Source organism: Capra hircus, chromosome 12 (genome assembly GCF_001704415.2).
Source record: "Capra hircus breed San Clemente chromosome 12, ASM170441v1, whole genome shotgun sequence".
NCBI lineage: Eukaryota > Metazoa > Chordata > Mammalia > Artiodactyla > Bovidae > Capra > Capra hircus.
In genome coordinates, this window is record NC_030819.1 from 14,133,988 (window position 1) to 14,148,852 (window position 14,865).

At 41.4% G+C, this 14,865-nt stretch overlaps 1 protein-coding gene across 1 annotated transcript in view; it reads left to right on the plus strand.

Annotated features, from left to right (window-relative positions):
• LOC108637253 (multidrug resistance-associated protein 4-like) overlaps positions 1–14,865 on the plus strand; it is an 82,439-nt gene that overhangs the window by 46,945 nt on the left and 20,629 nt on the right. The window contains 3 exon segments of the mRNA XM_018056296.1: positions 1,826–2,026; positions 3,354–3,493; positions 4,705–4,798. Coding sequence (XP_017911785.1) covers positions 1,826–2,026; positions 3,354–3,493; positions 4,705–4,798 — 435 coding nt within the window.

Consider the following 14,865-nt stretch of genomic DNA (forward strand, 5'->3'; position numbering starts at 1 on the left):
TATAGACAGTACCCAAATGCTTCATTGAGTTTCTCACAATGGACCACCTCAGGAGATAGGTCCCAGGTAGGGTCCTGGGGCAACTTCTTCCATCTGACCTGCCGTAACCAGAGATGCCCTCCTCTGTTTAGTTTTGCATCCTGTGATTTTTCCCTATATTTTGTTTGACACTGGGTGAATGAGCTGAGCCTTATTTCGTGGGGTCAGAATATAGTGAAGATATCTGCACATTATTTTATAGGACTTTGTAAGAGAGGGATGAGGATGAGATGGCTTGATGGCATCACCGACTCGATGGACATGAGTATGAGCAAACTCAGAGAGATAGTGAAGAACAGGGAAGCCTAGTGTGCTGCAGTCCATGGGGTCACAAAGAGTTGGACATGACTGAGCAACAGAACAACAACAAAAGGAAGGAAACTACAATGATGTGTCACATGTGTTCAAAGAAAATTATTAGATTGACTGTAGCTTAAACAGTTGCCTGAGTAGATTATAGCTTGTTGACTGCTTGTTAACTGGTTGTTCTTAAATTTTTATTTTTAATTTTTTTTTTGTTAGATCTGAGTGCATTGGTTCTTAGGTGTTGATTTACTGGTATGGGAGGTCAAGGATTTAGGGCCACCCCAGTCTCATGGCCTCTTTACTTCAATACTTTGACAGGTAGAATATTGAATTTTCAATTGGGAACTTCCTGCATTTGTGGGGAAGTGGTAAAGACCATGAAGATGGGTCTCTCATGGGTTCTCTGTTTATGGCTGGTTCCTACATGTCTTTCTCCCAGTGGAGCACATACTATAACAATGGTCTGTGAAGATTTGATGAGAGACCATTACCTCTGGAGATGTGCCTGTGGCCACATCTGGGTCAGCCTTAAGTTTCTTTCCTGGAATATCTTCCCCAATTAACTGTTTGTTTGCATTTTAACATGATGCTTCTCTCAATTTCCATGTTGTCCAAAGATATTGTATTGATACTTCTACCCACATCTGTAGTTTTAGCATCCCTGAGTTCCCATGGTAGTTATGTCAATGGCCTACATTTTAAAAATGTGAACATACATTTCTTTCATATCCCCCAGCACCTAGCATAGGGTTTGACAGTGAACACCATGTCATTTTGCTCCTTGGAAGAAAAGCTATGACCAACCTAGACAGCATATTAAAAAGCAGAGACATTACGTTGCCAACAAAGGTCCAACTAGTCAGAGCTATGGTTTTTCCAGTAGTCATGTATGGATATGAGAGTTGGACCATAAGGAAAGCTGCTGCTGCTGCTGCTAAGTCGCTTCAGTCATGTCTGACTATTGATGCTTTTGAACTGTGGTGTTGGAGAAGAACCTTGCGAGTCCCCTGGACTGCAATGAGATTAAACCAGTCAATCCTGAAGGAAATCAGTCCTGAATATTCATTGGAAGGACTGATGCTGAAGCTGAAACCCCAATACTTTGGCCACCTGATGCGAAGAACAGATTCCTTGGAAAAGACCCTGATGCTGGGAAAGATTGAAGGCAGGAGAAGGGGATGACAGAGGATGAGATGGTTGGATGGCATTACTGACTTGATAGACATGAGTTTGAGCAAGCTCCGGGAGTTGGTGATGGACAGTGAGGCCTGGCGTGTTGTAGTCCATGGGGTTGCAAAGAGTCAGACATGACTGAGTGACTGAACTGAACTGAACTAGATATTTTCACCAGAATTCTGAACCTAGAGATAATTTTCTTATGAAAATAATAATTTAAGACTAGTTAACTTTTCTTAATTAGTATGTGATTGGATTAATATTATCAAATATAAATGAATTTCTCTCAAATTCTTTACTTTAGGGCAAAGTTATGTTAAAGGGTACTTTTGCTGAGTTTTCAAAATCTGGGGTAGATTTTGAAGATATTATTTTAAGGAAGGAGATAGAGGAGGCTGAACCATCTCCAGGTCCAGGAACACTCACTCTGATCTCTGAGTCTTCGGTTCAATCTCAACCGTCTTCCAGGCCCTCTTTGAAAGATGCAGCTCTAGAGGACCAAGATGTGAGTTTCTCATCCTGCAACATGCCCTTATCTGTCTGCTCTTGGTGGCCTTGTGGACCTTCAGTCTGCTTCTCTCATGACTTCTTTGTTTATCTGAAAGTGTATCCTAAGATTTCAAGCCTCATTCCATGGAATTGGTAGAATTAGAAGAGCATTAGGAGCAAGCCTGCTTGGTGTTCTCCTTTGGGTGTAGGATGGAGAATCTTATGGAGCTCAGTAGTGGGTGCACTGCTATGAATTTTCAGCTGTTTGTGGCTTACCCTGATATGCAGACTTGTCAGTTCAGCATAGTTGCATCCTACGTGCTCTGGTGGCTCCCAACTTCCCGTATGCATCCAGAGGTTTAATATGAAGACCCCCTTAGACTGAGTCTTTTTGTGACCACATTAAATCAGCTACTTTTCCTATATGTTGGAATGTTCTGGCAGTGCAGGTGAATGATGGTAATATTTTGCTCCTTTGTCAGATCGTTTGTTGTAGGCCAGACACTTTAGAGTTAGTTCTTGTTTTCCTTTTTTATTACCCTTTGAGACCTAGAGCCACATCTTATTCACCTTGAATGCCCAATGGTCAGCATAGAGTTAGGTACATCTTTGGCTCATATGAGTCTATAATGCATTCTAGGCCCTACAGACAGAAATGAAGAAAAGCATTAGCTCTCTCTTAAAAACATACACAGGTACTACTTGATATCCAAGCCCACAATATCCAGACCTAAGAACCTGGATGATTCTGATAAATATTCAGATTAGTCCTTCACATTCTACACTCAGGAATCACTCCCTGAAATTCAGGAACTAAATAGGTTGGGTCATATGCTGTCCTGTGCTATCCAGATTATTTCAACTTCCTATGTGAACTCATTTTACTGTATTTGTCTAGGATTTTGAGCACCAAGTATGTTTTATATTTCTATCATTGGAAGTGATACAAGTCATTTAGAGGGATATGTTAGTGCCATATTATTTTGTATATTATTTTGCAAGAAGCTTCTGCATTTGTGCTTGTACAAGTAATTGTACTTGTGCCAAGAGTCATGATCAACTTTAAGCAAAACCACCCAACAGTGAATAATTTCGTGCAAATTATGTCCTTATTTCTAATAGATTTCTGACAGTAGGATGGCTGGGTCCAAGGGTAAATGCATATGTGGTCTGGCTAGACATTTTCACAGCCTTTTCTGTAGGAAATAGACAATCCTGCACTTCTACGAGTATGTGAGATGTGTCTGTTTCCCCACAGCTTTGCAATGGAGGGCATTATAAACTTTTGAAATTTGGGCATTCCCTACTTAAAATTTTGTTTTCACTGCCATTTTCTCCCCAAGACTGAGAATATACAGGTTACATGACCACTGGAGGACCGTTTGGTTGGAAGAGTTGGTTTTAAGAGCTATGAGAATTACTTCACAGCTGGTGCTCACTGGTTTATCATCATTTTTCTTATTCTAGTGAACATTGTAGCTCAGTAAATAGGAACATTTGTTTTGATTTGTGCCCTCTTCTTGGTATTTACATATTGTTTATACTGTATTTATCTAATTTATTAATATTATCTTGTTCAATATATATATTACAAGATTTATTTCTGAGAACTGGCTCGTGAGGTTGTGGGATCTAGCTGGGTGAATGTGAAATCAGAAAGGCAGGCCTGAAAGCTGGAACCTCAGGCAGGAGCTGACCCTGCTGTCTTGAGACAGAATTTCTTCCTCCTCCAGGAAGCCTCAGGTTTTGCTCGTCAGGCCTTTAACTGACTGGATGAGGCCACCACAGTATTGAGGGTGATCTTCTCTACTTCAGTTCTGAGGATGATGTGAACCACATCCACAGAATACCTTCACAGCCACATCTAGACCAGTGTTTGGTTGAACCACTAGAGACTGGCCTGGCCAAGCTGACACAGAAACTTGATTATCAGAGTTTCTATCAAATTTTTTTTCCTTGAAAAGTCCTGACTTTTATGCTGTTTTTATTATGCTTTGCAGTCCATTTTGGTTTGCATTGAATGAAATCTGTGAGGAAAATAAGTGAGGCTTACTGGTGTTATATACAGAGAGAGTCTAGGAAGAAAAAGAATGTCTTTGAAAGATATTAAAATGTATCATGCCCTCCCCTGACCTATGGTCATCTGGGGTGTGGGACTTGGTGCAGACCTGAGCCAGAAGGACCATCTCTGTGCTCTGGAGCCTTTCCATCCCCCATCTTGGTGAGCAGGGTGTGAAGCTTAGTGATGTCAGTGTGTTAGTGACTGTTGTTTCCTGCTCCAGGTTGCCTACTTCCTGCAGGACTGGTGGCTTGCATATTGGTGAGTGATTCCTGGTCTGAGCCAAAGTGCTGTGAAATTTACATGAAGCCTCACTTTCCCACAGCAGAGGGGATAGGTGGAACTTGTTCAGCCTCCTCTTCTGACCCTCACAGTTTCTCTGAAAAAGAAGTAAAGTTCTGGCTGGTGGAGTGCAACTTTCCCCATATTTGGCCATCAGAAGCTTCCTCACAGTCTTGAGAGCTGAGAGCTGTGATTCAAATGGAATTTTTATAAGGTAGTTGGACATAGGGCCAGGTGAGCTGGGAACCATTTTCCACCATAAAACATGTGTCCTAAATCAAGGTTAATTTTTCTGATTTACCTAAATTCTATCTAGAGCATAATATTTTTTCTTTTTCTTCCCTATTCCTTAGGGCAAATGGACAGAGTACTCTATATGTCCTGGTATCTGGAAATGGAAGGATGAATGAGATACCTGATCCTGACTGGTACTTAACGCTTACTCAGGTAAATCATCTAGTCTGTTATACTAGAGTATGAGGTATTTACTAGTAGCCTGTGTGAACAACTAGAGCTCCCAGGAGTAATTCAGTAATGTAATGTCTTAACAGATGAAGAGTCTGAGTTGCATTTACTCTGTGAATTAATTAGAATGATTATATTTAGAATCTACTAGAAGAAAGAGGGTGCATGAAGATTCTTAATTTGTTCTATACTGGATTTTGGTAGTTAAACCAGAATTCCACATTGAGAAAATCAGGCACTGGAAATATGTGCTATTGTCTGTTATAATAGGTGGTTTTAGCTAAAACTTACATCATTATATGAATGGGCAAGGGGATTAGAAATGGATCCTCATCCTGCTTTCCAATTCTTTCTGAATAAACTGTGTCTTTTATTGAGCCTGAATGAAATCCTTTGGCAGCAAGTGTCCCGAATAGTTATTCCCTCGCAGGTATGCAAATTCTCCTTTGCCACACTGCTCTTCTCTTGGGCTTTACTTACTACTTGAGAGAAGTTAAGCAGGGAGAAATCCAGTGTCTAGAAATTAGAATTTCTTCTCTTTCTTACCTTGAGATCACAATGTTATTGTGTCCTCAACTATGTGATTAACAACTGGCTTGCCAGGCTAATATTAACATAGCTCTCTGTGTTTTTACAGGAGTGCTTAGAATATATGTAGCATTAGACACTTAAAATATGTTTGTAAAAAAATATAAATTTATTTAATTTAATTGGAGGCTAATTGCTTTACAATGTTGTATTGGTTTTGCCATATGCTGATATGAATCTCCCATGGGAGTACATGTGTTCCCCATCCTGAACCACCCTCCCATCTGCTTCCATACCATCCCTCTAGGTCATCACAGTGCACCAGCCCAGAACCTACTGTATCATGTATTATTAAACCAGGACTGGCGATTCGCTTCGTATATGAAAATATACATGTTTCAATGCCATTCTCCCAAATCATCCCACGCTTTCCCGCTCCCACAGAGTCTAAAAGACTGTTCTATACATCTGTGTCTCGTTTGCTGTCTCACACACAGGGTTATCATTCAGTTCAGTTCAGTTCAGTTCAGTCGTTCAGTTGTGTCTGACTCTTTGCGACCCCATGAAATGCAGCACGCCAGGCCTCCCTCCCTGTCCATCACCAACTCCCGGAGTTCACTCAGATCACGTCCATCGAGTCCATGATGCCATCCAGCTATCTCATCCTCTGTCTTCCCCTTCTTCTTCTGCCCCCAGCCCCTCCCAGCATCAGAGTATTTTCCAGTGAGTCAACTCTTCGCATGAGGTGGCCAAAGTACTGGAGTTTCAGCTGTAGCATCATTCCTTCCAAAGAAATCCCAGGGCTGATCTCCTTCAGAATGGACTTGTTGGAAATCCCTGCAGTACAAAGGACTCTCAAGAGTCTTCTCTAACACCACAGTTCAAAAGCATCAATTATTCGGCGCTCAGCCTTCTTCACAGCCCAACTCTCACATCCATACATGACTACTGGAAAAACCAAAGCCTTAGCTAGACGGACCTTAGTCGACAGAGTAATGTCTCTGCTTTTGAATATACTATCTAGGTTGGTCATAACTTTTCTTCCAAGGATTAAGCGTCTTTTAATTTCACGGCGGCAGTCACCATCTGCAGTGATTTTGGAGCCCAAAAAAATAAACTCTGACACTCTTTCCACTGTTTCCCCATCTATTTCCCATGGAGTGATAGGATCAGATGCCATGATCTTTGTTTTCTGAATGTTGAGCTTTAAGCCAACTTTTTCACTCTCCTCTTTCACTTTCATCAAGAGGCTTTTTCGTTCCTCTTCACTTTCTGCCATAAGGGTGGTGTCATCTGCATATCTGAGGTTATTGATATTTCTCCCAGCAATCTTGATTCCAGCTTGTGTTTCTTCCAGCCCATCGTTTCTCATGATGTACTCTGCATATAAGTTAAATAAACAGGGTGACAATATACAGCCTTGGTGTACTCCTTTTCCTATTTGGAACCAGTCTGCTGTTCCATGTCCAGATCTAGCTATTGCTTCCTGGCCTGCATACAGATTTCTCAAGAGGCAGGTTAGGTGGTCTGGTATTCCCATCTCTTTCAGAATTTTCCACAGTTTATTGTGATCTACACAGTCAAAGGCTTTGGCATAGTCAATAAAGCAGAAATAGATGTTTTTCTGGAACTCTCTTGCTTTTTTGATGATCCATCAGATGTGGGCAATTTGATCTCTGGTTCCTCTGCCTTTTCTAAAACCAGCTTGAACATCAGGAAATTCACGGTTCACGTATTGCTGAAGCCTGACTTGGAGAATTTTGAGCATTACTTTACTAGCGTGTGAGATGAGTACAGTTGTGCGGTAGTTGGAGCATTCCTTGGCATTGCCTTTCTTTGGGATTGGAATGAAAACTGACCTTTTCCAGTCCTGTGGCCACTGCTGAGTTTTCCAAATTTGCTGGCATATTGAGTGCAGCACTTTCACAGCATCATCTTTCAGGATTTGAAACAGCTCTACTGGAATTCCATCACCTCCACTAGCTTTGTTCATAGTGATGCTTTCTAAGACCCACTTGACTTCACATTCCAGGATGTCTGGCTCTAGATGAGTGATCACACCATCGTGATTATCCGGGTCATGAAGATCCTTTTTGTACAGTTCTTCTGTATATTCTTGCCATCTCTTCTTAATATCTTCTGCTTATGTTAGGTCCATACCATTTCTGTCCTTCATCGAGCCCATCTTTGCATGAAATATTCCCTTGGTATCTCTAATTTTCTTGAATAAATCTCTAGTCTTTCCCATTCTGTTGTGTTCCTCTATTTCTTTGCATTGATAGCTGAAAAAGGCTATCTTATCTCTTCTTGCTACTCTTTGGAACTCTGCATTCAGATGCTTATATCTTTCCTTTTCTCCTTGACTTTTCGCTTCTCTTCCTTTCACAGCTATTTGTAAGGCTTCTGCAGACGGCCATTTTCCTTTTTTGTATTTCTTTTCCATGGGGATGATCTTGATCCCTGTCTCCTGTACAATGTCACGAACCTGATTCCATAGTTCATCAGGCACTCTATCTATAAGATCTAGGCTTTTAAATCTATTTCTCACTTCCACTGTATAATCATATGGGATTTGATTTAGGTCATACCTGAATGGTCTAGCAGTTTTCCCTGTTTTCTTAAATTTCAGTCTGAATTAGGTAATAAGGAGTTCATGATCTGAGCCACAGTCAGCTCCTGGTCTTGTTTTTGACTGTATAGAGCTTCTCCATCTTTGGCTGCAAAGAAGTTAATCAATCTGATTTCGGTGTTGACCATTTGGTGATGTCCATGTGTAGAGTCTTCTCTTGTGTTGTTGGAAGAGGGTGTTTGCTATGACCAGTGCATTTTCTTGGCAAAACTCTATTAGTCTTTGCCCTGCTTCATTCCACATTCCAAGGCCGAATTTGCCTGTTACTCCAGGTGTTTCTTGACTTCCTACTTTTGCATTCCAGTCCCCTATAATGAGAAGGACATCTTTTTTGGGTGATAGTTCTAAAAGGTCTTGTAGGTCTTCATAGAACCATTCAACTACAGTTTCTTCAGCATTACTCTTTGGGGCATAGACTTTGATTACTGTGATATTGAATGGTTTGCCTTTGAAACGAACAGAGATCACTCTGTAGTTTTTGAGATTGCATCCAAGTACTGCATTTCGGACTCTTTTGTTGACCATGATGGCTACTCCATTTCTTCTGAGGGATTCCTGCCCACAGTAGTAGATATAATGGTCGTCTGAGTTAAATCCACCCATTCCAGTCCATTTTAGTTCACTGATTCGTAGAAAGTCGATGTTCTCTCTTGCCATCTCTTGTTTGACCACTTCCAATTTGCCTTGATTCATGGGCCTGACATTCCAGGTTCCTATGCAATATTGCTCTTTACAGCATCGGACCTTGCTTCTATCACCAGTCACATCCACAGCTGGGTACTGTTTTTGCTTTGGCTCCCTCCCTTCATTCTTTCTGGAGTTATTTCTCCACTGATCTCCAGTAGCATATTGGGCACCTAATGACCTGGGGAGTACCTCTTTCAGTATCCTATCATTTTGCCTTTTCATACTGTTCATGGGGTTCTCAAGGCAAGAATACTGAAGTGGTTTGCCATTCCCTTCTCCATTAGACCACAATCTGTCAGACCTCTCCACCATGACCTGCCCATCTTGGGTTTCCCCACGGGCATGGCTTAGTTTCATTGAGTTAGACAAGGCTGTGTTCCTAGTGTGATTAGATTGACTAGATTTCTGTGAGTATGGTTTCAGTGTGTCTGCCCTCTGATGCCCTCTTGCAACATCTCTCATCTTACTTGGGTTTCTCTTACCTTGGGCGTGGGGTATCTCTTCACAGCTGCTCCAGCAAAGCACAGCTGCTGTTCCTTACCTTGGATGAGGGGTATCTCCTCCTGCCACCCTTCCTGACCTTCAACGTGGGATGGCTTCTCTAGGCCCTCCTGTGCCTGTACAGCCACCACTCCTTGGATATGGGGTTGCCCCTCCTGGCCGCTGCCCCTAGCCTTGAGCGAGGGGTTTCTGCTTCCGGTGGCCACCTAGGCCTCGGGAGTGGGGCTGCTCCTTCCTGCTGCCACCCTTGGCCTCGGCCATTGCCCCAATCTCTGACGTGGGGTGGCTCATCCTGGCCGCTGCCCCCGACCTCAGACATGGGGTATCTCCTCCTGGCCATTGCCCCTGACCTCTGACGTGGGGTAGCTCCTCTCAGCCGCCGCGCCTGACCTTGGACATGGGGTAGCTCCTCTTGGCCGCTCATGTGCGATCGCAGCCTGGCACTCTAGGCCGCTGCCCTGACCTCAGACGTGGGGTAACTCTCAGCTGCGCTTAGTGCACTGGCACACCGCCGCCGCCACCATCTTTCTAAATTCCATATATATGTGTTAGAATAGAAGAGATAAGAAAGCCTTCTTCAGTGATCAGTGCAAAGCAATAGAGGAAAAGAACAGAATGGGAAAGACTAGAGATTTCTTCAAGAAAATTAGAGATGCCAAGGGAACATTTCATGCAAAGATGGGCTCAATAAAGAACAGAAATGGTATAGACCCAAGAGAAGCAAAAGATAATAAGAAGAGGTGGCAAGAATACACAGAACTGTACAAAAAAGATCTTCATGACGCAGATAATCACAATGGTGTGATCACTCACCTAGAGCCAGACATCCTGGAATGTGAAGTCAAGTGGGCCTTAGGAAGCATCACTATGAATACAGCTAGTGGAGGTGATGGAATTCCAGTTGAGCTATTTCAAATCCTGGAAGATGATACTGTGAAAGTGCTGCAGTATGCAATATGCTAGCAAATTTGGAAAACTCAGCAGTGGACACAGGACTGGAAAAGGTCAGTTTTCATTCCAATGCCAAAGAAAGGTAATGCCAAAGAATGCTCAAACTACTGCACAATTGCACTCATCTCACATGCTAGTAAAGTAATGTTCAAAATTCTCCAAGCCAGGCTTCAACAGTACGTGAACTGTGAACTTCCAGATGTTCAAGCTGGATTTAAAAAAGGCCAAGGGACCAGAGATCAAATTGCCAACATCTGCTGGATCATCAAAAAGGCAAGAAACTTCCAGAAAAACATCTATTACTGCTTTATGGACTATGCCAAAGCCTTTGACTGTGTGGATCACAATAAAGTGGACAATTTTGAAAGAGATGGGAATATCGGACCACCTGACCTGCCTCTTGAGAAATCTGTATGCAGGTCAAGAAGCAAGAGTTAGACCTGGACATGGAACAACAGACTGGTTTCAAATTGGGAAAGCAGTACATCAAGGCTGTATATTGTCACCCTGCTTATTTAACTAACATGCAGAGTGCATCATGAGAAACGCTGGGCTGGAAGAAGCACAAGCTGGAATCAAGATTGCCGGGAGAAATATCAATAACCTCAGATATGCAGATGACACCACACTTATGGCAAAAGTGAAGAAGAAATAAAGAGCCTCTTGATGAAAGTGAAAGAGGAGAGTGAAAAAGTTGGCTTAAACTCAACATTCAGAAAACTAAGATCATGGCATCTGGTCCCAACACTTCATGGGAAATCGATGGGGAAACAGTGGAAACAGTGAGAGACTTTGTTTTGGGGGGCTCCAAGAACACTGCAGATGGTGATTGCTGCCGTGAAATTAAAAGACGGTTGCTCCTTGGAAGGAAAGTATGACCAACCTAGACAGCATATTCAAAAGTAGAGACATTACTTTGCCAACAAAATTCCATCTTGTCAAAGCTGTGGTTTCTCCAGTAGTCATGTATGGATGTAAGATTTGGATCATAAAGAAAGCTGAGCACTGAAGAATTGATGCTTTTGAACTTTGATTTTGGAGATTACTCTTGAGAGTCCCTTGGACTGCAAGAAATCCAACCAATCCATCCTAAAGGAGATCAGCCCTGAATGTTCATTGGAAGGACTGATGTTGAAGCTGAAACTCCAATACTTTGGCCACCTGATGCAAAGAGCTGACTCATTTGAAAAGACCCTGATGCTGGGAAAGATTGAGGGCCAGAGAAGGGGACGACAGAGGATGAGGTGGGTGGATGGCATCACTGACTCAATGGACATGAGTTTGGGTATACTTCAGGAGTTGGTGATGGACAAGGAGGCCTGGCGTGCTGTGGACCTTGGGGTCGCAAAGTGTCGGACATGACTGAGCAACTGAACTGAACCGAACTGAGCATTCAATTTTTTAAAAAATTCCAAGATAATTCTGATATGCATCTGGATTTTAAAAAGTGATTCTAGGTTTTTCTATTCAATCCCAGTTTTGGTGATACAAAGTTCTATTATGTTTCCTTGACCAATCATGATACAATGGTATTAAGTGAGGAATAGTTACATAATCACAAGAGTAAAAGATGTTTATCAGTTTTCACAATCAATAGCCAGACAAAAATAAGAAATAATTACAATTGTAAGCCATAATGAGAACATGATGAACTTAACAATATGAAATAATTACATACACTTTGAGGGGATCAAGCAGAGTGTCATAGTAAGTGGAAGTGCGTTCATACATGTTCTCATCTTCTCAGCCAGTTTATGTCTTTTGGTTGGTGCATTTAGTCCATTTACATTTAAGGTAATTATCAATATGTATGATCCTATTACCATTTTCTTAATTGTTTTGGGTTTATTTTGTCTACTTTTCCTTCTCTTTTGTTTCCAGCCTACAGAAGTTCCTTTAGCATTTGTTGTAAAGCTGGCTTGGTGGTGCTGAATTCTCTTAACTTTTGCTTGTCTGGAAAGCTTTTAATTTCTCCATAAAATCCGAGGAAGAGGCTTGCTGGGTAGGGTATTCTTGTTGATTTTATGTTCTTCCCTTTCATCACTTCAGGTATATCATGCCATTCCCTTCTGGCTTGTAGAGTTCTGTTGAGAAATCAGCTGATAGCCTGATAAGGGTTCCCTTGTATGTTATTTGTCATTTTTCCCTTGTTGATTTTAATATTTTATCTCTGTCTTTAATATATGTCAGTTTGATTACTATGTGTCTCGGTGTGTTCCTTCTTGGGTTTATTCTTCCTGAGACTCTCTGTGCTTCCTGGATTTGGCTGACTGTTTTCTTTCCCATTTTTGAGAAGTTCTCAGCTATTATTTCCTCAAATATTTTCTCAGGTCTTTTCTCTCTCTTTTCTCCTTCTGAGACCCCTATAATGCAAATATTGGTGCCTTTAATGCTGTCCCAGAGGTCTTTTAGACTGTCTTCATTTATTTTCATTCTTTTTTCTATATTCTGTGCTGTGGCAGTGATATCCACCATTTTGTTTCCCAGGTCACTTATCCATTCTTCTGCCTCAGTTATTCTGCTATGAATTCCTTCTAGTGTATTACTCATCTATGTTTGTTTGTTCTTTAGTTCTTTTAGGTCTTGGTAAACATTTCTTGCATCTTCTCAGTCTTTGCCTGAGAAGTCTTTTGCCCTTCTCATTCTTTTCCTGACATCCTGGATCATCTTCACTATCATTCTGAATTCCTTCTCTGGAAGGTTACTTATCTCCACTTCATTTAGTTGTTTTTCTGGGACTTTATCTTGTCCCTTCATGTGGGACATAACTGTCTGCTTTTGCATCATGATTGATTTTCTGTAATATGGCTTTTATTTTAGCTGCTATAAGACTGTGCTTTTTTTCTTTCTTTCTTTCTTTCTTTTTTTTTTTTTTTTGCTCCTTCTGTCTGCCCTCTGATGGATGACACTAAGAGGCTTGTGTAAACTTCTTGATGGGAGGGACTGATATGGAAAAACTGGGTCTTGCTCTGGTGGGCAGGGCCTTGCTAGGTTAAGCTTTAATCCAATTATTTGCTGATGGGTAGGGTTGCACTCCCTCCCTGGTAGTTGTTTGGCCCAAGGCTCCTCAGCCCTGGGTTCTTTGGGCTCTATGCTAGGGTTAATGGCTACCTCTAAGAGTTTTTACACCAAGGGAACCTTCCAGTGTGCCCATCCTTGTGGTAAGCTCCTGCTGACCCATTCCCCAATGGGAGGCCCTCTAACACTAGCAGGTAGTTTTTGTTCAGTCTCGTGTTGGGCCACTGATCCTCTCCTCTGAGTCTTGGTGTGCCCAAAATTTTGTTTGTGCTTTCCAAGACTGGAGTCTCTTTTTCCCCCAGTCCTCTGGAAGGCCTATAATCAAATTCCACTGACTTTCAAGACTAGATTCCCAGTTCCTTTATCAGGTCCCCAGGCTGAGAAGCCTGACATGGGGTTCAGAACCTTTACAATAGTTTGAAAACTTCTTTGATATTATTTTTGTCCAGTCTATCGGTCACGCACCCAGTGGGTATGGTATTTGATTTGATCACGGTCTTGCTGTGGCTTCCTCTTTGTTTTTGGACATGAGACATCTTTTTTTTTTGGTGGGCTCCAGTGTCCTCCTGTTGATGGTTGTTCAACAATTTGTTGCAATTTTGGTATTCTCACAGGAGGAGATGAGCCCATGTCCTTCTACTCTGCCATCTTGAACCAGAAGCCTGTTAAACTCTTAATTTGAAGTTTATTTACCTTTTGTTCTTTAACTTCAAGTATATCCTGAGTTTGGTTCTTGCTGTATAATATTTCTCAAAAAAGATATTCATTGAATTGATCCCTGCCACCCAATGTAATTTCAGATTATTTTTGGCAATTAAGTTTAGTTTATTTAGATCTTGTGGTGACAACTTTATGAAGATAGATTAATATAAACACCATCTATACCTGTAGTCTTGGGGGAATAGGATGTTATGTTGTGTCCTGTTTTTCCTGAGTTTTCATTCACTGCAAAACATTTATGACATTGAATAAAATGCACTTGAGTGGTCCAGTAGTTATTAGATTAAACTTGGGAAAGAACCATTGCCAAAATAAGCCCCAGGTTCACTAATGTATGAGATGCACTTTGCCTTGTTTGTATTTGTTTTTTAAAGACCTTTAGATCTTCCAAAAGGGAAAAAAAATGCTGATAAATTGTATCTTTAGAGAACCACACTTTTTACAATAATTAAAAAGAAAATTTCCCCCTTTATTGTAACAACTCCTATGCAGAATGTACTTTGGGAAGTGTGACTCAACCACGAAGATCCTTTTCAACTCTTTTGTTTAGACCACACTGGGAGAAATAGCTTTATTATTTTGAGAGACTTCCTTAACTAATTCCTTAGTGGAGTTTCTGGTGGATTTCAGGTGGCAGGAATGAGGGACACTTGGATTTTTCTGTCCTGAGTTGACTCTACCATTTTTACCTAATCAGGTCCAGCTGCTCACCACTCAAAAATCAATACTTGAAAGAGTGACTATTGTTGGTAGAAAGGAAAGTTGGTTTTAATTGGAATCCTGGCAATCTGGGGAGATGGTTGACTCATTGGCCCCCTAAAGCCACTTCTGAAGATTCTTTTCAGCTTAAATCTATTTTTAAAAAGAAAAGTAATGCCAGTTAATCATTGAGATGAGAGTCAAAGTCATTCCATTCTCCACTGTTTACAGGTTTGTGTGCAGGCTTGTGAACTTCTTGGGATCTTTTTAAAGATGTTATCTTGTTCACACAATTTCTTAGTGAGATTACTGAATG